At 47.4% G+C, this 24,263-nt stretch overlaps 1 protein-coding gene and 1 long non-coding RNA gene across 5 annotated transcripts in view; one reads left to right on the top strand and one right to left on the bottom strand.

Annotated features, from left to right (window-relative positions):
- LOC142803593 (uncharacterized) overlaps positions 1-24,263 on the bottom strand; it is a 149,654-nt gene that overhangs the window by 84,731 nt on the left and 40,660 nt on the right. The window lies entirely within an intron of this gene.
- The window catches only part of LOC119182182 (high affinity nerve growth factor receptor), a 152,837-nt gene that overhangs the window by 117,180 nt on the left and 11,394 nt on the right, over positions 1-24,263 (top strand). For all 4 annotated transcript variants that reach the window (XM_037433274.2, XM_075888893.1, XM_037433271.2 and 1 more), the window contains exon 6: positions 20,106-20,414. In XM_037433274.2, the coding sequence (XP_037289171.1) occupies positions 20,106-20,414 (309 nt within the window). The remainder of the gene's footprint in view (positions 1-20,105; positions 20,415-24,263) is intronic.

Genomic DNA, 24,263 nt, shown 5'->3' with positions numbered 1-24,263 from the left:
AGATCAAATTTACGCTAGAAAAAATGTTTGCACCACGAACTTGTTATTAAGATGCTCTAAATAATGATGATGAGGAGGAGTATGTTGAAGATGGTAATCGATTTCATGCACTCACGAGCTTACAGTACCGCAGTTCGGTGATTTTTCACGGCGTGGAATTGGCTGCGATTTCGCGTTTGTTTTTGCTTGTATATTGCGTTACAAAACTAGACAATACTCCATCTCAGCACTACCAAGGCTACGGGGTGTAAGCAGGGCACACACACTTGCACGGCAAAACATAGTCCTAGATATATTAACCTCACATTCGGCGGAGTTGGTACGTTTGCGCGTGTTTGACACGTGTTACGTCATGTTGATGTGTGATATTCTTATCGCGCTTCGCATATATACCATGCGTCTTGAGCTGATTCATCAGTAATCGCCTCTAACTGGCGTTACAAATCAATATGGCTACGCCTATGCAGATGGGACCGACAGAGTCGATCTGAACTTACACTGTATCCGTCCACTGCGCTGGCAACAAAAAAATTGCGTTTGAAATTGGCCACCACTATATGCCATCTCACGCTCTCGACAAAGCGTGAGCTACATTTTGGTGTTATTTGCGATATAAGCTCCGTGTTTAGCCAACCTTGCTAGGTTTAACGCACCGAGGAATTTATGACAGTTAATGAAATGAGCGCAATACAGTCACGAGTGTATTGCTGTCGAAGCGCCAACGCGTTAAACTAAAGCAAACACTAGCTTTGGTTAGTAGCTAACGGGTCACACAGCGCACGACGAAGACTCGATAAGTTTGAAGGGCGCAGGCACCTGCGGTGGGTGCAGCCCTTCTTTAAGTGCGAATACACTTTATAAGCGACCCCAAACCATCCACCGCCGTCGGCGGCGTCCGCAATCTTCTCTCTATCTTTAAAAGAAAGAGGACTTGGCGGGCCGCAGCGCGACGCTCTACCGAATAAGCCACGGACGCGACGCTGATATCGGTGTCGCTCCTCCGCTCTCCTCGCTCGCTGCAGCTGCGCGCGCACCCCTCTCTCTCGCGCGCCCGCCTTCTCTCTCAGTGTCCCGTCGAGAGCGGGTCGTGAGGGGGAGTAAAGTTAAAATCCGCTGGCATTCGCCAGTGAGTTAACGTAAACTCCCCCGTGTGATCAAATTGCGATTCCCAGGAACCATTACACCATAAAGGCACCATAGTGTGATTAATAAATATAATAGTGCGAATAAATAAATACACCTCATAGCATCACCCCGTGTATTCGCACTTAACCATGCTCACCCTCGGGGAAATGCTTGGGAGTTTTTTTTTTTCAGTGATGCTATTTGTTTGTTTTACTCCCCCTACGTGTACGGGCAGGCGGCAAAGGAACGCTGAGTAGACAACGCAACGCGGATGAACAATGTGTAGGGGCTAATTGCCCTTCCAATTTGGCTGAGGCCCTTTGGCCTTCACAGTGCTGAAGGGAACTTCTGAAAGGGAGTTTAGTTCATAGCACTTTGGCGTCAAAGATTAAAACGAGGGTCGCCGATGGTAAAGCCTCGAATAGTTGAACTAAGTCACCTGATTGACGCCGAAGAGCATCGCACACAACCTCCGAAACGCGTCGTCACCCCAGGTGGAATGACATTCTCTTTTCAGGCTTAAATTATCTCATAATCAGCCGACATACCATCCTGTGCAGGATGTTGAACGTAATCCCAGATGTCACCTGTGCGGTGAGCCGCATGCCCAACTTGTGTGCGTAACAGGCAAGTACGCTTTACAGAATTGCGGAAACTCTTTTGAGAAAACCGCCTTTATTGAATCGCCAGTATACTTTCAGAGACACTTGTGAAGGCCACCAGGCTCCTTTCTTCGTGTAAACCCACTGGCGATGCACACTATAGCCCTACGACGCTATAAGCATACCTCGTCGTGCGTCAGCGATGATTTACCACCGTGCTTATTTTGCTGCTAGCTGTCGGTGCTTAAGTACACACGAAAGAAAAACAAAACTAGCCGCTTCTATTCTAAGCGCCGGTTGCAACTACGAATGCCCGACTGGCAGTCCCTCGCGGTAACGCAACGCCGGCTGCAACACAGGTTAACTCGAGCTTGTTTATTTTGCTGAACGGGCCGTCACCATTTGTGTATGCAGGCTGCACGCACAGCGTTGTTGATCGACTCTCCTTAGCCGCATTCTACCGTGCACTGGCTAGTCGGCGGGAACAGCGTTTCCCAGGCACGTAGGGAAGCCTACGTTAAGCTATTCCAAGGTTACATTTGCTTAGCGTATACATAAGGCGAGAGCTTTTAAAGAAAGTTCTTAAACATGGTAACACTTCTTGGAAGGGTTTACTTATGTGAGTCATTAATAATATAAGTGTTCTTCAGATTTAGCGTCCGAAAACAATGACATTGTTATGAGAGACGCCGTAGTTCACTGGAGGGCTTCGGAAATGTCGACTATGTGGGTTCTTTAACGTGCACCCTAATATAAGCACACTGGCCTCTTGCATTTTGACCTCCATCGAAAAAAGCGACCACCATGGCCAGGATAAGGCCTGCATGTGGTACTGCGGGCCAGCAGCCAAGCACCATAATCACTAAATCACCGTGGCTAAGTGTTCAGTAGTGATTGTACCGTGAAAGAACATGAGCACAACACTCGGTGCCCTGCCCTTTTTCTGTCCGCCTTATTTTGCGCTACAATTAATTCTGCATTCCTAAACAAAGACGGGACGCGAGCGACCAACACATACACACACTTTTGTACCGACACTGCTAAGAAGTTCACAACTCAGGATGCTGTACCAACACTCCCAGTCCCAAGTCTTCAGTTTTAATGAAGCGGAACCCCAAGATGCATCGCGAAATGAGAAAACTGACCGTCGGTGTCCGGCGCCATCCCGTGGTGTCGACGTCGACGGTTATAAAAAAAATCATCATTTACATACATGATGATGTCCAGGCGACACGATATGTGCTGAATTCTTCGCTGCCTCCATCTCACTATCATTTAGCTCGGCGTGACACGGCTGCACGCTGTCCTGAATTCGGATAAGCCACAGCGCCACCACAGCATCACCCAAGGCATACGTGACCGGCGCTGGCTAAAAAACATTCTGCCAAGCTGGCAAGAGTACTATTGTTCTGCTAACCAGACAAGCGTAGCATCAGAATGCTGGCCTGATGCTGCTGTGATGTTTCTATACTGAAATTCGTCCTTACCTCGACACGAAATTCCACAACCTACCCATGACACCACAGATCACCGAACTTCGCGTTGTCATCGTGACTTGACAGAACGCAACGACACATGATGACGTCATCACGTGACATCAGCGCTTGGTCAAAGGTGGGTTCATCGTGAAACAATGATGATGATATGTGGGGTTTAACGTCCCAAAACCACTATATGATTATGAGAGACGCCGTAGTGGAGAGCTCCGGAAATTTCGATCACCTGGGGTTCTTTAACGTGCACCCAAATCTGAGCACACGGGCCTACAACATTTCCGCCTCCATCGGAAATGCAGCCACCGCAGTCATCGTGAAACAAGAAGATAATGTTTAACAGAGAAAGAGAGCTCAGTTCAAAACAAAGCGAGGAACATTAAGCGTTTAATGTGTCCGATCCGGGAGGCAGCGGGAAAAAAAAAGTTTGGAGTAGTAAAATCTCAGATCAAGATTTATGATTTAGGATGTTTTAGGTTGCCGGCGGATCTAGCCATGCGAAATTTGCCGGTGATTGCTCCGCCTGGTTTTTTCTTTAATTGTATTGAATTAATGTCCTTTTTAAAACGAAGCATGGGCATGCTTTTAGAAAGACGAGCGTAACGAGACGCAACCCTGCGCATAAGTCAATGGCCTGTGAGCCATTCTGCATGAAGTATTGTACCGGACCTCTATTTGACCACATCACACCCCAACATAATTTTTACGCATCACCAGTCACATGCGAGGTCTGTAGTGGTCAAAAATTTCAAGAAAAGTCGCGACACCTGCACGTACCTTTGCTGATCAATTTTCCTAGGCCGCATTTGACCGAGCACTGGCAAGCCGGCGAGAACAACTTTTAACATGCAGGTAAACCATCACCGCTGGAGATGCTTGGTTGAGTAACGTAACTAGCAGCTTTTCGGCAATATGGGTGACTGCTGGAAATACCTTCATTTAGGTCTATACAAAAAGCAGTTCATTCGTAGATACAAGAGGACGACAAGAGAGAGAGAGAAGTAGAGAGGAAAGACAGGGAGATTAACCAACCTTGGCTCGGTTGGCTACCCTACACTTGGGGTGGGAGAAAGAGGGAATAATAGAAAGAAAAGAGATAAAGGAGTAAGAAAAAGATGGACGAATGTCAGGATGACAAGGATTCGATAGGGCCTACCGTGCTCATAAAGGCGTCCTTTCTTTAATAGCGTACAAACATAAGTATCAGGTTGCTGAACTTCTTGACTTCTTTTTGTTCCTCCTCCAAACAAAAAAAAAAATGTGTGGTGAAAATGGCCAGACGTATAACAGTAAACTTCTTGAAACTTCTCGAATACAAAAAGATGGTTCAGCTAATCTTTAGCCCACAATTAAGTCTACATACACATCTAGTCGCAAAAAAAGCAGAAGATAACTGCATTGACGAAACGCTTGACTGGTTCCACCTTGTCGTAACAAAAAGATCATGTGTTAAAGCATGTTAAGAAAAACTGGAGCCCGTGTTAACTGGCCACCAAGTCGCCATCGTCATTATTGTCTGTATTCCATTTTAAGTCCACCGCACGATGTCAGCCTCCCCTAATGGTCTCGAATTTTCTGTGTTTTGCGCAATCTGATTGCGTATTGCGCCAGCACTTTTCATCATTTTCGCTCCACATAACTTCTCAACCTCGCAACTTTTTTCCATTTGTCTCTCCTAATGAACCCACTGTCTATTCTAATAATTGCAGTTGCGTGTACGACGTTCTTTTATAGCTATAGTGTTTGCAACTATTCGTGAACAAAACCGAGGCTACTTAGGGCAGATGATGCAGTATAATGCAACGTCTGTACGCCATTTCAGATTGCGGAACTTTGATAAGAGGCACTAGGCCAGGAGAAGCGTGGCGCCGCCACGGTCGGTGGATTATTCCGCTGCCCTTCGTTGGCGCAGTCAATGTGCCCATTGACCAGCGCGAGAAAAATTAGGGCGACCATCGACGAACTCCGGAAAGACTCGGACGATTTCCGGGCGCGACGTCGGACTCGGCCCGTTGGACGACCGCCAACAGAGCGGCACCGTCTTGCGCAGGGTGGCCGCTATAGACTGGGACCAAACGTGGCGCGCTCTCTAAACAAGCGGCACAGATGTCGACGCCGAGGCGTCCTGAGGCCGCGGGCACATTTAGCACCGCGTCGGCTCTTAGCCCGAACAAACTGCGTACGCCTGCAGGTCAATCGAGCGTGGCCTCTCGGGCGGCGATGCGGACGTGTGCACACAAAGCGCGGGGACAACAACTGGATCACATAGCGCTGCATCCATAGTGTGCTTCTTTCTAGGGAAGTGTAACGTATGTACACACACACGCACACATACACACACACACACACACACACACACACACACACACACACACACACACACACACACACACACACACACACACTGCGACTACATTTTATCGGTTGCGATGATGTGCGAAGAAACATCTGTGTCCAGGTCATTCAACGGTACAAGGATGGGTGACCGTGATGACTGTGAGCTAATCCGTAGGCATCTTCGTTCCTAGTGTAAAGCCGCGACGCGACAGCTGACAAATGGTCGTACACCGAATGCGTTTGCAGTGTTCTGTGGTGGATTTAATTTGCTGTAAACATAAAAAAAATGCGACTGGTATCGTGGAAAGAAAAAACAAAAGATGGAGGTTATAGCTTTATGGCCCAAAGGCCTGTTGTGAATGAGTGAATGACGGAATAAATAAACAAATAAATAAATAAATAATGTTCAGGAGTCCATCTATTGAAAACGGGGGAAGAGGACGTGCGTTCCTGTCGAACTACTTTTCTTTCTTTTTTCTTCTCCCTTCGTTTATTTTCTTTCGCATCGCTTCGTGTTTTCTCCTAAATGCTCTTTTCTTCCATGACGACACTTGGACCTTCACATATACATAGCATCGCAACCCATCAGCTGCTACAGGCAACAACAAAGGTTATGCGTTCATATAGAGGCAACGTTGAATTATTAAGACGGGAAATGACCACTCATCTCGACAATATCATCAGAACGACACATCAAAAACAGATGATCGCAGGCGCTCGCATGATCAGGCGAGGACATCGATTATTGGAAAACGGCGCATTTCAAGTGCGCCTGTGGGCGGCACACCTTGAGAAGCAACGTTTTTTGTTTCCTCACAGGCGCCGTATTTTTACGAGCACAACGCCGAAATATGTGACTTAAGAAGATTTCGAAAATAATTTAGTAGTGCACGTTAGGGGCTAGTTCGCGCACTCTTTTATATAAAAAATAATGCTCAAAAAACACGCCACAGCAAAAACAGCAACGTCCACACCTGTGCAGGTGTCGTTGTCACACACCAAGAAACACACACCAAGGACGTCTGTGCAGGTGTCCCTGGTGTGTGTCTCTTTAACGTAATTCTACCTCTCTGAAAAAGCGCTCGTCGTATACATCTAGCAGAAAGGCCGATTATAGAACGGCCCTTGTGCGCTCGTCGTGTTAGGACACCGTGAGCTTCGCTTTGTGCACCTCACTTTGCGTTGACGGGAACGCCCGCGAGGTCCTTCACCCTGCGGCAACGCCAAGGATGGCAGGAAGCCCTTGCTTGTCGCGACCAAAGTGTAGCGTCACGTTCGCGAATCGCGATTCCTCGCCGAACGTGACAGCCGGCCGCTCGGCCGAGCTCCCGGATCAACGGTACGGTTGGGGCACCGACACGGCTTCGTTCGACGTTTGCAAGAACCAGCAGACACCTTCCCCTCGTGAACTCCACCCATATCCACCCGTCGAGAAAACAAAGACGCTTTGTTGAGAAAAAAAAGATGAGGCATGCCTCGTCAAGGTGGGCAGCGGCTAACCGTTTTGCAACGTTCCTTTGCCCAGTTCATTTGTTCTTTCTCTTTTCTTTTCATTTGCGGCGAAGCTTAGTATGCGCTGTTGAGATGATTCAATTATGCCTAGGAATCAAAACACCGATAATATTATTTATTAATCACAGATCATTTCCCCATATTTGTCTCTGTTGATCGCATCGAGAGTAAAAAACGTGATGCGCCGAAGTTTGTAACAAAAATAGGCTACGTACTTTTAAGAAATATTCTTCTTGGATCTATAGTTTTGATCAAATGTACAGTGATGACGTTAATATTGAATTTCCTAACTCTATTTCTCTTATTAAAAACGCGATCAAGATAAGCAGCACAAACAAAAGTTTCGGTTCATTCGCGGGAAACACCGCTATGTCCCTGGATGAATAAAGAAATCTCGGAGGTGATAAGGAGTAAGAATTACTGGTACGACAAATGGAAACGATATAAGCACAATTAATTCTTTTTGCGCCAATTTATTGTATCGCTTAATAGATCAGTTGCTTTGATAAGAATGAGTAAAAAATATATTATGCCCGACAAATAGAACAGGCGAATGGTAATTCGAAAAAACTTTGGCAAATTGTAAACGAAGTTGTCGGCCACCCTCCGCCTTCTAAGGTGCTTCCTGATGTCATCGCCTCCAATACACTTGCATCGTTTAACACTGCTTCACTTCGATTGATATGTGGGGTTTAACGTCCCAAAACCACCATATGATTATGAGAGACGCCGTAGTAGAGGGGTCCGGAAATTTCGACCACCTGCAGTTCTTTAACGTGCACTCAAATCTGAGCACGCGGGCCAACAGCATATACGCCTCCATCGGAAATGCAGCCGCCGCAGCCGGGATTCGAACCCGCGACCTGCAGGTCAGAAGCCGAGTACATTAACCACTAGACCACCGTGGCGGAGCTTTAACACTTTACTTCGCCTCCATTGGTTCAGCACTAGCTAAAAAATTTAAGGAACCCAGCCTTGATCATGTTCTTTCAAATTCCAATCCAAACTCTTTTGTCATGTATGACATCGACCTTGAGGAAATCATATCTATTGTGTCGGGAATGCCAAGGAATAAATCGGCAGGCCTAGATGGGATAACTGTGAGGCTTCTTAAAGAAAATTTAGACGTTCTCGGACCGGTTTTGTGTCGCCTTTTAGGAGCGAAGCTCCTTAAGGCGTGGGCTGTGCGTCCCCTGTATGTAGCCACCTCTCGTTCAGTTCTAAGTATTACGCTAGCCACCGCCCGATCTAAAGGGTACAGCCATATCCATCCGTCCATCCATCCATCCATCCGTCCGTCCGTCCATCCGTCCGTCCGTCCATCCGTCCAAAAGATGCAAGATGTTATAAACTAGACGGCGGTACGTGTAGTTGATTATGAAAGATGCGAGGTGTTATAAAATAGGAATGATGCCACATATGGCGCGTGTCATCGTTAGATATAGTGCGGCGACGTACGCTAGGGGGAGCGTTGCAATAAAATCGAGTGGGCAAAATGTACGGAGGATTCATGGTTTACCAGGTTTACCTCCGGAGCTTCGCCCACTCATCATCATTCACTTCGTGGATATGGCGGCATTTTTTTAAACATTTTGTGAGAGCAGCCATTTACCCTTCTGGTTTAAAAATTGCAAAGGTTATTCCAATATATAGAGGTGGAGATCATTCCCAACCGTCCAACTATAGGCCAATCTCTGTTTTGAGCATAATGAATAATATCGTCGAAAAGATTTTTGCTAATCGTTTCTATAAATTTATTGCGAAATATAACGTGCTCTTCTATCGACAACACGGATTTATACCAAACTATTCTACATCCACCACTGTTTTGACCCTTACAAAATTTATAAACACAGCATTGAATGAAAATAAGTTAGTATCAGTTATCTTTCTAGACCTAAAAAAAGCATTTGACACCGTAGACCACACAGCACTGCTAAATAAATCACCACTATACGGTTTCCATGGAACCATTTTAAAACTTCTTTCGGACTACCCGAAAGGTCGTCAACAGGCTGTATTAATTAATGATTTATTGTCTTCCATGAGTCCCTTGAATACTGGTGTTCCCCAGGGTTCGGTACTTGTACCATTGTTGTTCTTGTGTATAAACTACCTTCTGCGGATATTACAGTCTTCTAACGTACTGATGTGCACTGAGGATACTTGTGTTGTAGTAACAGGTCAAAATCTAGGTGACCCTGAGTCGAAGTCTAACACCGAATTAGATAAGATTGCTCATTTGTTATCAAATAGTGAACTATCTATAAATACTGATAAGACCAAAAGTATTACATTTCACTCTAGATTAAAATACATTACTCCTAGTGGTATACACATTAAAATTGACGATTCTGTGATCGAGCAAGCAACTGCTATGAAATATCTTGGTGTCACTATATATAAAAACTTACATTGCCAGATGCAAATTCAGAATGAGTGTTCCAAATTAGCCTCAGGGTGTCATGCACTTACTCAGGCTCGTCAACATTTTAATAGCACTACTCTACGAATACTTTATTATGCTATCATTCATTGTCATATATCATATTGCATCGAGTCTTTGGGCGGCACGTATACAACTTACCTGGACCCAGTTAGACGACTTCAAAAACGGGCTGCAAAAATTATTACGCATTCCAAGTATAATGACCACAGTAAACCTCTGTTTTCTCGATTACTCATTTTCTTATTTGATATGCTATAGAAATTAAAACTAGGCAAATATGTATACACGTTTAATAATTATAACCACCCTTTCAACTTGTCGATGTTCTCCGCCCCTTTCCGTTCTACCCGACAACTAACCTTTGGTGAATGAAATATTCCACGAACTAACAACGTATACGGTGAACCGATTTTGCAGTTTGCTCGTATTAAGATCTGGAATGCTATACCTTTTGAAATAAAAGTGTGTTTATATTTCACTAAGACACTAGAAAAACACTATTTAGAGGAATGTTCTGATTGATTAATGACCGGTCATGGTGAGTGTGATGGCTTTCCTAATTTTAGTATGTAAGTAAACGTTGCTTTTTTCGCTCTTTTTTGCTTTTTGGGTGGTTAATATCATGTACTGTTCTGCTTGTTTTAAGATTCTTTATTGATATTATATAACTTCTTTGGTTGTGCTTTTTCGAAGTGCTCTTACAAAATGTATCTTTTTGGACCCAAACTAGCCAATGGCTAGGGGTCCACACAGTGACTATGAAAAACTATGAAAAAAATTGTGAGCAATAAAATTCCAATTCTAATTCGAACAAAGAAGAAGAAAAAGTCATTACTAGAAGGGGTTCAATTAGTCAAAATGGGCATTTAAGCAACCTCTTCTTAATTGTCACTGCTCAATTTCTGTCATAAAAACCGCTCCTAAGACCATCGCCTGTTAAAACTGATCGCTGCAGCTGTATCGCGAGGCGTACGTACATTCTGTACATTCCCTGCACGCTTGTCGCACATGCTAGGGTTTTCCCAATCCTTTTTTTCGGTCAGCTTTAGCGTCCACTTCCTTTTTTTTTTTATTTTCTGTCCTCACTCCACCATCACGACTGATGAGCGCATCCATCTCCCTGCTCCGAATGAATTCCCATCACAGAGATAGCGTGAAACGGACCTGTAGCTCGAAGCGAGGGGCCTAGCGTTGAGAGAAAGAGTGTGGGAGTAAGGGGAGGGGGAGTACTTCCCAGTGCTCAGGCGGCCCCATCCGCCGTCGCCATGTTTCCGCTCGTTTCGCGCCACCACCGTCGATCACCTCTCAGAGTCCAGTAGGAGAGAGAGAAAAGACAAAGTTCCATTCTGCTGCCTTCGCGAGAGTCACAACGCTGGAGCGCTAGCGTGAAGCTTCGCCGTCGCTGTCAAGAGCGGTTCGCGCGCCATTAGCGACCGCTTGCCCGCCTGCCGGCTTGTGGCGTTTTCGCGCCGAGTGCGTCGTTTCCGACGACCGATGGCTGCGTCTCACGACAGCCTCGGGTCAACTGTTCGTGTGGCTCGGTACTGACCGGCCTCGGGCAGCATCCCTTCTTTCTGTCCTTCCACGCCCCTCGCTTTTCGCTCTCCGCGGGACCGTTGTGCACTCTCAAGGTTACTCAAGTACGGCGCCGCTCTAAAGGCAGCCTCGCCGCTCCAGGCGTGCTACCGAAAGCTCAAGCGGTGACATTTGAGCTATACAGTTGAAAGGAGTTCAGAGTTGGTGTACGGAAAGATGCTAGGCGACGGCACAACACGCAAACGTAGGCGCTGACTAACAGCATTTTATTAAGGCGAACGTTTAAGGTCAGCTTGCCGACTAGTTGGTTGATTGAGCTTCAATCAGGAAATGGCGCGATAAAGAAATCGCAGCATATCCACGTAGTGAATGATTATGAGTGGGGCGAAGCGTCCATCAGCCCGTCCGTGCTTCCGTCCGTCCGCACGACCATTCGTGCGTCCATCCATGCGTCCGTCCGTCTGTCCATGCGTCCGTCCGTGAGTCCATCTGTCCACATGTATGTATGTCTGTTCGTGCGTCCATCCGTCCGTCCGTCTGTTAGTCTGTCCATCCGTCCGTCCGTCTGCTAGTCTGTCTATTCATTCATCCGTCCGTCCGTCTGCTAGTCTGTCCATTCATCCATCCGTCCGTCCGTGCGTCCATCTATTGAACACTCCAAGTACCACCATCTCCCATCTCGCATCCCCTGTGGCACATGCCCGCTCTAGAGCGGGTATGTGCCAACGGTGGCTATGTTAATTGACAAATAGGGTTGTGACAAAGTTAATCGACATTAAGGTGGTGAATGGCCTGCCTATAAGCTGGGATAATGCGGCTTTCTTGTGAATCGCAAACGCATTAACCTTGTGACGTGTTCTCTGGTCATTGTGCTCCTTGAGGATTGGATTTTGTGTCAATGCCGGTGCGCAGCCGTCGATGCGATTCGAATTTCCTGGTTTCTGCCCTTTCCCATACTCTTTATTTGCCTCACTCGAGCCAGAACGTATCGCTACCACAAACGAGGACAATACTTCGGCTAACCATAATAGTGCGTCTACTATAGTATAAGTTAGTCCCGAAAAATAGATGCACCTTTTGAAGCAAACTGTCTCAGCATTTTATATTTTTTTTTAGTTCAGTGCGTAGTTATACATGCGGCTATAGCGTGTGTTCGCAGGACTGGCCTTTATTATTTTTTTTCTTCACTGCACCTCGTAGTCTGCGCTGTTCACTTCCATTAAATACATTGTTACTCACAGATGTTAAGGTACATGTTTAGATAATATGTTGAAAAACAAGAAAGAACACAAAATTGCTGCCCATCATAAAGTTCAACGAGAAGATATATTTTATTTTTATTCTGTCTGCACATCAATCACTTCCTGACATTATATATGCTTTGGACCACACTAGTAATAAACAGTTTTCTCATTCATACCGAGAATTGGAGAGCCTATTCTCATTTTAAAAAACTTAGCCATCTCGCTAGGCGGACACTGATTAAACAGCGAATTTGGTGGCATGCAGTGGGATTGAATGAAGTGAAATGAAACGGGTTGAATTAAGTCGAAACGAAGTGGGAATGAAGTGGCATGGAGTGGGTGAATGAAATGGGAGGAGTGGCGGGAGTAGTAGTGAGCGTATGGGCGAGTTGTGAGAGCTATGACTAGCCGGAGTGGTGGCAGGCGTGGCATATATCCGCAGTGGAACATGCCACCTTTCCGTAGGTAAATCCCACTACCATTTGCGATCTGTGACGGACACTGGATAGAAAAGGCTTGGCGAAGAACAGCGACGTCTTTGAAAAAAACGAAGGTCGAGACAAAGCTGCCGAATCCATTTTTGTTCGTATTGTACCAAAGAAGACGTTGACGTCCGTGTGTGGCTCGTGCTTGCCGGGTTCCTGCCTGTAAACTCTTGGCGTACTCCGGATAACCGGCCCGTCTGCTTATCAACTGCCATTTGCGATTCGTCATCGTTGAGCATCACTGACATGCCATCCGAACAGCGCAGGGATTCCTGGATCAATTCTTTGCTCGACGTCCTCTCTCACAGTTCGTCAACGTCTTCTTTCACGCTGGCACAGAGCTGGCGCCACTATGCTTCGGTACAGTATATACATTTATGGATTTGCGACATTATCATCGGCATTCAGACGCGCCTGCATTATCACTACTGAGGCGTTATGGTGGCGACATACGGCAATGATGCGAATTCAGCAGCGAAATCGCGATAGCGGCTATCGCTGCAATAAACACGATGATATGCTCGGCAGCACTGATAAACCCTTGTCGCAAGAGGGGGGAGATGCCAGACGTAGCGCGCCTGCAGTGGCGAGACGTTTTATACAGCGATAACCGTTATGGTCTCTCAACAGTTATGGAAAAAATCTTAGTCGTGGGCGTCGCGACTGCAAGCAGCCGCAATCTGATTACCGCCGAGGCACTTTGTGGAACAACCATGTACAGTACTCACCACATATTCAAATGAGACATCACACTTGTTAGTATAGCAACGGGATGATCGATTTGTGGGGTTTAACGTCCCGAAACCACCATATGGTTATGAGAGACGCCGTAGTGGAGTGCTCCGGCAATTTTCGACCACCTGGGGTTCTTTAACGTGCACCCAAATCTGAGTACACGGGCCTACAACATTTCCGCCTCCATCGCAAATGCAGCCGCCACAGCCGGGATTCGATCCCGCGACCTGCGGGTCAGCAGCCGAGTACCTTAGCCACTAGACCACCGTGGCGGGGCAGTATAGCGATGGGAAGGGAGTAGCCAGGGGGTGGCACACCAGGCACATGCCCCCCCCCCCCACAATGAATGAATAGACTTTATTTAAAGTCCGGCAGTTTTACCGGGCGAGGTGGGGGAAAAGGGGATGGATAAACCCCTGTCCCTTCCCACTATACGTAAGGACTTACAGCGGTCACACATCAGTGCACGCGATGTTGCATTTGTACAAAACGCTGTTTCTGGGGTACCTGCGGTATAGCTTGCCGGTTCTGACGAACGCTTGCAAAAGCAATATACGCACAATAGAAAACGCCCAGGGCCAGGCACTCAGAGTTTGTCTTGGATTACCACGCTGTACATCAACAGCGGAAACCATCGCAATCACCAAAGATCATCCGGCCACAGTGCACATTACTTTGGAGGTGCTTAGAGCTCATATTAGACACCTTGCTCGCGCCCCTGCCCACCACCTAGCTTCGCTTCCAGAAGATCGACCGAGTGCCTCCTTCTGTAAGAGAGTATTGACTTTCCGTGAGTGCCTTCCAACAGTCTACACGCCTCCGGAACGGATACTAACACCTCCTTGGTGCTTGGACCGACCAAAACTGCGCTTGACAGTGCCGGGGATTCGCAAGAAGGCGGAGCTCTCGGCGCCAGCTTTAAAGCAGATGATTCTACTCATGCTACACGAAGAATACAAAGATCATGTCAAACTTTACACGGATGGCTCGACAACTGTTGGAGGATCTGCAGGAGCTGTGATCTTCCCAACAAGAGCCGAAACCATCCAGTTCAGAACGTCACACAAGACGGCATCGACAGCCGTGGAGCTCGCGGCACTCCGCAGCGCACTCCGCAGGATTGACCAAGAGACACCACAAAAATGGAGCATTTTTACTGATTCGAAACCAGCTCTCCAATGTCTACAAAATGCTCTACGACGTGGACCTCAAGACCAATTGGCGCTCGAAATACGACAACTGTACCATCACCTAAAAGACGAAGGACATGACATATCTTTTCAGTGGTTACCAGGCCATTGCGGCATCATCGGTAACGAACATGCCGACCATGCAGCTAAGAATGCTCACGAAAATGGAGTGATGGAACCTATTCCACTATCAAGAAGCGACGCAGCAGCAAAGATTAATACGCTTGCACAGGATGTCGCAAGGTCTATGCGGAATACACCCGGTTTTCTCCACACCCGTCTTCACCGCCTGGACCCATACCTACGACTTACTATTCCATCTGGCCTACCCCGATCCGAGACGACCCTTCTCTGCCGTATGTGGCTTGGGGTGTCTTTCACGAACGCTTTTACCTGCCGCATCGGAATGAGAGACAGCGCTACATGCGACCATTGCGACAATGACGAAACAATTGAACATATTTTATGTCAGTGCCCCCAGTACAGCTCTCAGCGACAGTCCCTCTCAGCAGTGTTTGCTCGCCTCGACGACCAGCCATTTTCTGAACAGTCAATCTTGGAATGTCGGAAAGATCGAGCTTCACGCCAGAAAGCAACGAAGGCGCTGATGAAGTTTCTGCGAGCGACCCGCCTCGTTGAACGATTGTGACACTACTGTGTGCGAGTGTGTGTGTGTGTGTTTGTGCTTCTCTTCCTCCCTTTCCCCTTTCTTTTTTGTCTCCCCTTACCCCTTCCCCAGTGCAGGGTAGCAAACCGGATATGTTTTCTGGTTAACCTCCCTGCCTTTCCACATTAAATTTTCTCTCTCTCTCTCACCTGAGGTGGAGCACCCCCCCCCCCCCCATACAACGAAATGTTTTTCGCCATGGCAAAGAGAGCGAAAAATAGCCATTATAAGGGGGTGCCTCCCTTCCCCCCTAAATCAAGGTGGTGCCCCCCTCCCCGCAAAACATTCCCGGCTATGCGTCTGGCGATGGGTGTGCGCTATTTGCCGAAAAAACTACGTTATGTCCCGGTGAATCTGGTCTTTAAATATAATGTTGGCTGTGGCCCGTGCATTCCACTCAAAAACTACATCGATATGAACCGAACTGAAGAGCGTGAAAACCAAAAGCAGGTGCGTTACTTGTTTCTAAATTGCCCCGTTATATCCGTGAGCTCTGCTCGTAACGGTGCCGTAGGCATGGGATGTTTCCCGGCAGTGCATCGCTACCGCACGCAGCCTGCGGGGAACGGCCAAAGTGTGGGAAGCCTAAGCGCCGAAAATCCTGAAGATGGGTGGCTCGAGTTCCCCGCCAGCAAGACACAAAACAAAATTCTTTTCTTATCTGCAGTCTCGCCGATGGCCTATTCCGGCGATAACGACATCTCGAGGGCGTCCGAAATTGCGACGAAGGTTCAAAAAAAAGTTTCTAATAATTTGAAGTCCAAATTGATTGATTGATTTGGGGGGTTTAACGTCCCAAAACCACCATATGATTATGAGAGACGCGGTAGTGGAGGGCTCTGGAAATTTTGACCACCTGCAGTTCTTTAACGTGCGCCCAAATGTGAGCACACGGGCCTACAACATTTACGCCTCCATCGGAAATGCAGCCGCCGCAGCCGGGAATCGAACCCGCGACCTGCGGGTCAGCAGCCGAGTACCTTAGCCACTAGACCACCGCGGCGGGGCATTTGAAGTCCCAAAACCACAATATTATTACGACATCATTAAAAGTAGCACACAAAAAACAGCGACATGTATTGATGATTTGTGGGGTTTAACGTCCCAAAACCACGATATGATTATGAGAGACGCCGTAGTGGAGGGCTCCGGAAATTTTGACCACCTGGGGTTCTTTAACGTGCACCCAAATCTGAGCACACGGGCCTACAACATTTCCGCCTCCATCGGAAATGCAGCCGCCGCAGCCGGGATTCGAACCCGCGCCCTGCGGGTCAGCAGCCGAGTACCTTAGCCACTAGACCACCGCGGCGGGGCGAAACAGCGACATGTAAAAGAGGCATGCGGACACAGCGCTGTGCATGTCTGGTCTTTTTTGCGTCCGTACTTCTCACGCTGCTTTTAATGACCTTATCGTATACTAATTAGCCTGTAGAAAGGCACACTTCTAATATGACTATGGGGGAAGCCGTCGGGGAAGGCTTCGTAACTATTACCCATCTCGTAAAACTTAACGTAGAGCTAAATCTAAGTAGAGGAGCCTCCATCGAAAAGAGGCCGCCGCGGCCGGAATTATTTCCGCGACCTTCACTTAAGCCGCCGAGCACCATTTGACCACGCGTGTCACCGAGGCGGGTTGAAGGTTGAAAATTGTTTGAAAAACAAAGCTGTTTGGTTAAACATGCGACCTGTAAGTATTTACCAACGTTTTATTTCTTTTCAGTGTGTTACTCTTTGTATGAAGACCCGTGTATTGTGCTACTGGTGCTGCACATTAACGCGCCATAGGTATCGTTACATCAGAAGCCCTCCCCCTCCCCCCCCCCACCTGCGACATGTTTGATATCTGTATCACGGTTTTGGTACGTAACACCCCTGACATTATTGTGAAGCGCTTGAGACGAAGACAACAAGTACATTCAAAGGCGAAGGAAGCTCTCCCCATTGGCTGTCGAATGCAACGCAACTTAAACGAAGACAGGAGTCAAAAAAAAATTGCCCGCAGCTTCCCTCGGGGGAACACTGAGGAGGATGCGGACCATATAATTGGTTAACGGGGTGTTAAAGTGCGACTTACTTGGGTCGATGGCTAAATTGGTTAACGTGGTTGTGAAATGGGGTGTTAAATTGCGACTTACTTGGGTCGATGGCTAAATTGGTTAACGTGGTTGTAGGAGGGGGTGTTAAATGAGTGAACACGTACACACGTATGCGAAAGGGCGGCGCTGGTCGAAGGGACGTCGATCATTGTGTTTGTGGATTCGTTGGAATTCATTTCACCGCGACCTTGGACGTCGACGCGCCGTACAAACCAACCGACGAGCGGCAACTGAGCGAGCGAGCGCCGACCTTGAGTATATATACAGCACGACGGCGCATGCACTGTCAGCTGTTGAATGTTCTCGAAGCGCGACGCCACATGCGCGTCCACTGGAGAATCAGGAGAATTGTAGATGTCGAACGCGGTGTGTAGAGGAGGAAGGGTGCACAGATGGTGGAGGAGTGAAGCGCGCGCGGTGTGTAGAGGAGGAAGGGATGCACAGATGGTGGAAGAGTGGGCGACGGCGCATGCGCGCGCGTCAGCTGTCGAATGTTCGAGAAGCGGTGCGGACGGCGCGGACGGCGCGGACGGCGCACTACAAGGCGCGAGTATAAGATGCTCCGCATCTAAAAATGAAGCACAGTCGAGCGCGGACTTACAACTTAGTTTAATTGCACTTCGATAGGCCTGTTTATGCACCCTACCTAGCTACATAAACCGAAAAGTTGATAAGATTTACAAGGTAACAAGACATCAAACAACCAAGGATAACGTAGGCGAAAATAATCGCACGTTTACGTGGACGAAACGCTTTTATGCGCACCAGTTTTTTTTTTCTTTTCGCCATGCAACTTACTGCAGCGATGAGAATACCGACAACAGTACATTGCACTTCGAGAATATACTCTAGAATAACAAAAAAATAATATGCGAATGTCATGAATTTGCTAACTGGTCCTAGTGATAGGTGAAAGTCCTGTTGCCAAGTGAAAGTACGCCTAGATCACGCTGAATTCATCCGAATATGGGCCGCATACGAACTAGCTCAAGCCAAGATATTAGAAGAGGCTCCCCATGGGGCGTTCTCCTGTGGCGGCATTGTAAGCGTGTTGAGTTATGCGGGACAATGTGCTCGCAGCGGGTGTTCCGCTGTGGCCTGCAGACAAAGCGAGGAGCATTGCAGGACAAAAATCATCGCCCCGCGAATCATAATAACCGTTACAGCCCACCGTATACCTTGACTTTTGAATAAATGGGTGAAAGAAAACAATATATAGACAACAAATCAGGGCCTAATTTTTTAAACTGTTTTGAAACAAATTAACGCGAAGCTCTCGATTACGTATCGATTAGTAACCATGCGTTACCCGAGCGATGCCCCAAATAACGTAAATTGAAAGTGTATATAGAAATGAGTATTTATCTCTCCTTCGAGTCGTCGTACGCAATTCAATGAGGATTTTCCTCGAAAGTGAGTCCAAGAACCCGCCATATCACGGTGGCAAGGTAGCATGAGTAATTTGTTGCCTTATAGGGTTACAGGTTTTCTCAAGAAGCCTAAACATCTGGGCGCATCTTTGTAAAGATGAACTCGCCGATGCTTTCCTCGACATACTTTTTTTGCGAAGAACAGCGATCTTTTACCTTAGAGGAATGCCGGGAGGTTAACTACACTCTAAAAAAAGAGCGAGTAAAAAGGGTGTCTTTTTGTCCGACAACAATAATCGTCATCTATATTGCGTTCCATCCTTGCGCTATCGCCCCGCGCCCGGTACATTCCGGTCACGATCGACATGCCCATTATCAGGGTTAGATTGCATTCTCGATAGGAAAGTGGCCAGCGCCGAGTTTTCCAGAAAGAAAGTGCACGCAAGCCTGATGACGATTATTGTTGTGGGACAAAAAGACACCATTTTTAGTCGATATTTGTTTAAAGTGTAGATACGAGAATACGGTTTGCTACCCAGCACTGGAGGAAAGGGGGCACTGTTACCTTGTAATTAGCTTATGTCTACAATTAGGTGTATTGTAAAACCTTTGCGTCTCACATATGTTTAGGCTTATAGCAACGGTTCTATACCGTGACCACAAAGGAAAACTAGGCTGATTCCTAAGGCGTCTCGACCCTTAAACGTAATTTTATATTTCGCATTGCTTGCAGCATGTGATGCCCATTCCCTCGCATCGTTGCCATTACCTCTCAGAATGCAACGGAACATAATATTGGACATATGGTGACTGCAGTTTTTACTTTTCTAAGGTGACAAAAATTTTGTTGAATGTACAAAATTTTGTCGGATGTACAATAGAATATGCTTGTCGTTAAGTGAAGCTTATTTTCATAAACACTTTGTGACTGTTTTACAATGAGTGTTTTTAATTAAACGCGTTTAAAGAAGGCCGATGTTTAGACATGGCTCCGGCTACTTCTCTTCTACTACATAGCAACTTGCGTCACGAAATCATCAATAGAAACAAATCATTCCTCGCGTCCTGAGCATTAATTTTGCTACATACCCATTCAAAAATATAAAAGTGGTATTGTACTCAAACAGGATATTTACAAACGCCATTTGGTGAGGAGGTCTTCCAGCCACATTCAGGATTCTTGTCGCATCTCTTCGCCTTTAGGATCTCAAGCATGCGCGTTGCACAGTGCGAAAGCTTTGCGTTTCTGTTTTTTGCGCAGACATTCCAGAGGTAGAGGTCTTCAACACGAGTGCTGAGGTGTTCGAGCGCGAGCGCGTGACACTGACGTGCCGCGGCTGGGGTCAGCCGTCGCCCAGGGTCCACTGGAACACAACGCGGGTCGAGGCGGCGCCCTTCGATGTCGCCAACACGGTCTCCGAGGAGATCGGCCCCGACGGTCGCCCCCACCAGGTCAAGATTGCCGAACTGATCCTGCACGGCGTGGATGGCACGGCCAACGGAGTACTGCGATGCTACGCGGACAACGTTGTCGGTCGCTCCAAAGCCGAAGTCAGCTTGACCATCTACAGTGAGTAACCATTCCCACCTGTCAATCATCGAATAAAAACACTATAACCTCCACACCACCTGTGTGAAATAGGGAAACACATGCAGCGGAGCGGCGGTTCTCCTGCGTCTTCCTTGTAGTGTTATTTTTTGCGATTTTCTGTGATTTTGTCTAGATGTCTATGATTACGTTATTTGTAGAGACGCACGTAAAATGACATGTCCATGACGAACCACCACCCCCGCACCCATCCAGCTGCAAATGAAGGAAAGAAGGGAAATTTTAAGGGAGCGTCTTTCGTTTGTTTGACACTGTATTGACCACAACTAGCCGACCATAATGCAAAGAATAGTACTACGGTGTTACGCGTAGTAATTATAAATGACCTAAAAGCGAAGAAAGTAAAGTGAGTCCTCCGGCAGTAACTGAACCTTCAGCCTTCAAATTGAGCCAAGCCCTACCAATTGAGCTACTACAGCAATGGACATCCTCCTGTCTACTTCATTGGGTAAAGCTGAGAGTGTCAGTTAGCGCCAATTGCAGCCACGGCGGCGAGTGTGGGACACTCTGGCTGCTGGCGTCACGTACAGTACGGAATCTTGTCACGAGCGGGCAACTGCCCGATCATCCCTCGCATATTACCTGAAGGCATCGAGTCCAACAGAACGAGACCCCCGCTATGAATGAAAAAAGGAGGGGAATTCTAAGGTCTCATCTTCTTCTTCGTTCAGTGGGGGTCTCATTCTAGCAGACTTGATGAGGGATGATGTCAAGCAGGACACCATAAGTCAAGCCCTTGCTGATGCCGTGTCTCAAGGAATTTAAGCCGACGGCTTGGGGTGACGAAGGAAGTACTTTCTCCAGGCAGGCATTGTCTGACTTTCTGATAAAGCTTTTTTTTTTCATTCTCGGGGAACACTTCCGCTGAGCCAGGAGCTTTTGAAGCATGTTAAAAGTTCTTTTCTGGCTTTTTGTCCAAGGTGTCCCAACGCACTATAAGTAATACCGTCAGGACCTGGCGATGACATGCGCTTAGAAGCGACTAACGCACCTTCCAGTTCTTCCATGGTGAACGGAATGTCCATTTCTGGTAATCGCGTCTCAGGAACGATCACGGCGTCGATGCTCTCGTTCATAATATTCCCGGCAACTCTCGTGCAAAATTCATCAGCCACCTCGAGTTATGTTTTTCCATGATGGAGTGCCAAAGCTTTAAAGGGGTGCCGTTGTTGTGGAGAGGAGCGAAGACCACGAACTGTTCTCCAGATATATGACAGCGGTTTATGAGGGTCTAGAGATTCGCAGAATGCTTTTCAGCGTTCGCTCTCCAGTTTGTAAATGCGTCGTTGAATCTTTTTCTGGAGCCGCCTTGCTTCCCTCAGATCGTAAATTGATCTTGTGCGTCTGTCGATCAATACCACTTTTGAAATCGGGAAAATCACCATTGGACTTGACAGCGTATCGCCCTATTGCCCTCGCAAGCTGCCTCGGAAAAGTGATGGAAAGAATGGTTCTATTTCGTCTCGGGTGGTACTTGAACGATACACCAAATACCCTTCTTGCATGGCAGGCTTTCGTCGGGGCCGCTCCTCCATTGACTGTGTCCTTGACTTATCGACATTTGTTCAACAAGAAAAAAGTCGCAAGCGCATATCAGTGGCACTCTTTCTTGGCGTGAAGGGTGCATATGATAATGTAGCTCACGATGCCATCCTCACTTCTCTCGCAGCAATGGGCATTGGTGGACGAATGTTTCAATGGATAAAAGATTATATAACTGGCAGGGGTTTCTTTGTACAAACATATGCGGGTACAACTGCCCAACATTACACCTACTGCGGAGTACCTCAGGGAGATGTTTTAAGCCCCACATTGTTCAATGTGGCCCTCATTGGTCTGGTGTCGGTTCTGCCAAAGTCGGTGTGCCTATCCATATACGCCGATGATATTTGCCTCTGGAGTGCTGCAGTTACTCGCCCTCAGGTGCGTGCACGAATACAGCGGGCAGCAACCCTCACAACAGCCTACCTTCAGAAACAAGGCCTAAATATATCAACTGTGAAGTGCGCGTTGATGGCGTTTACACGCAAACCAATGACGCCATACCCTGTTTACATCAATGGGCAGAGTGTCAAATATGCACGGACGCATCGTTTCCTGGGCATAATAATCGACAGAAGTCTTTCGTGGAGCCCACATTGTGCGTACTTGAAGAAGAGACTGCTATCTATTGTGCATATCATGAAATTCTTGTGCGGTAAAGTATGGGGAACTTCTGTGGCCTCCATGCTACAGATGTACAGGGCCCTATTTCTGGGTCTATTGCGCTACAGCTTGCCGGTACTGACTAACACTTGCAAATCGAATACTCATTCATTGGAGAGTTCGCAGGGTCCGGCACTGCGTATCTGCCTAGGACTGCCCCGATGCGCTTCTACTTATGCCACAATCATGCTTGCCAAAGACCATCCGGTCAGCACATATATAGTTGTGCATTGCCTCAGAGCGCACATTCGACATGCTAGCCGTGTCCCCGACCACAACTTGGCCCTTCTACCTTCCGGAAGACCACGTGCTACGTTTTCAGACGTCATAGCCAAACACCTAAACAGCATTCCATCAGGATATACGCCAGCTGCGAGAACGGCTTGTCCTTTGTGGTGCTTCGACCAGCCGCAAGTACGTCAAGAAATTCCGGGAATCAAAAAGAAAAGCAGTCCCTCCAGAGTAGCATTGAAGCAAGCAACACTGCTATTATTACATGAGTTGTACTTAGACCGAACGCAGATATACACTGATGGGTCCGTCTCATCCAGCAGCTCATCAGGTGCCGCTGTAATTCCGGCTGCAGAAATGACAATCAAGTTTAAGTTGTCGCATATGACTACATCTACGGCATCAGAGCTTGCTGCTATAAGGGCTGCTTTACAATATCTCGTTCAAGAACGTCCAGGAAAATGGGTCATATTCTGCGATTCGAAGGCAACGCTTCAGAGTTTGCAGTCTGCCATGCGTAGGAGAAGTCATGACCAACTGGTACAAGAAATAAGACATTGCCATCATGAAGCTCTAGCACGAGGGCATGATATTATATATCAATGGCTGCCTGGACATATCGGTATTACCGAAAATCAATTAGCCGATGATGCAGCCCGCTCAGCCCATGAAGAAACCCGTGTAGTCCCGATTCCTCTATCAAGGAATGATGCAGCAAGACAACTTTACCTGCTGGCTCGAGATCTCACACGCACGTTCTGGTCGTCTACCAGCTTCCAAAGGTGTCAATTTCATGAACTGGATCCTTCGCTGAAGCTAAAGCTACCATCACAACTTTCCCGCTCCGATGCGACACTGTTATGCCGCCTTTGGTTGGGTGTTGCATTTACAAAGGTGTACTCCTTTCGCATTGGTATGGCAGACACTCCTACATGCGACTACTGCGGAGCTGAAGAGACCATCGAACACGTCCTGTGCAGCTGCGCTTGCTACGACACACAGCGATGCCAGCTCCGGATGGTTTTGAATCGACTTGACCGCGGACCATTTTGTGTGCAGAAGATACTAGGACCTTGGGCATCTGCCTCAGTTGCGCAGAAAGCAACTAAAGCACTGCTACTTTACCTCAAGTCAACAAACCTGAGCGACCGCCTCTAGACTGTGTGTGCTCCCCGAGTGTGCTCGTGATTGTGTGTACCTTCTCATCTTTCTGCAACCTCTTTTCTCCCCTTTATCCCTTCCCCAGTGCAGGGTAGCAAACCGGATGTGCGTCTGGTTAACCTCCCTGCCTTTCCTTGCATCTTTATATATCTCTCTCTCTGATAAAGCTTTATCTCTCTCTCTCTCTATTATTTTAATGCTGACTGATTGGCA

The sequence above is a fragment of the Rhipicephalus microplus genome, chromosome 3, assembly GCF_043290135.1.
Source record: "Rhipicephalus microplus isolate Deutch F79 chromosome 3, USDA_Rmic, whole genome shotgun sequence".
NCBI lineage: Eukaryota > Metazoa > Arthropoda > Arachnida > Ixodida > Ixodidae > Rhipicephalus > Rhipicephalus microplus.
This window is presented reverse-complemented; position numbering and strand designations above follow the sequence as displayed.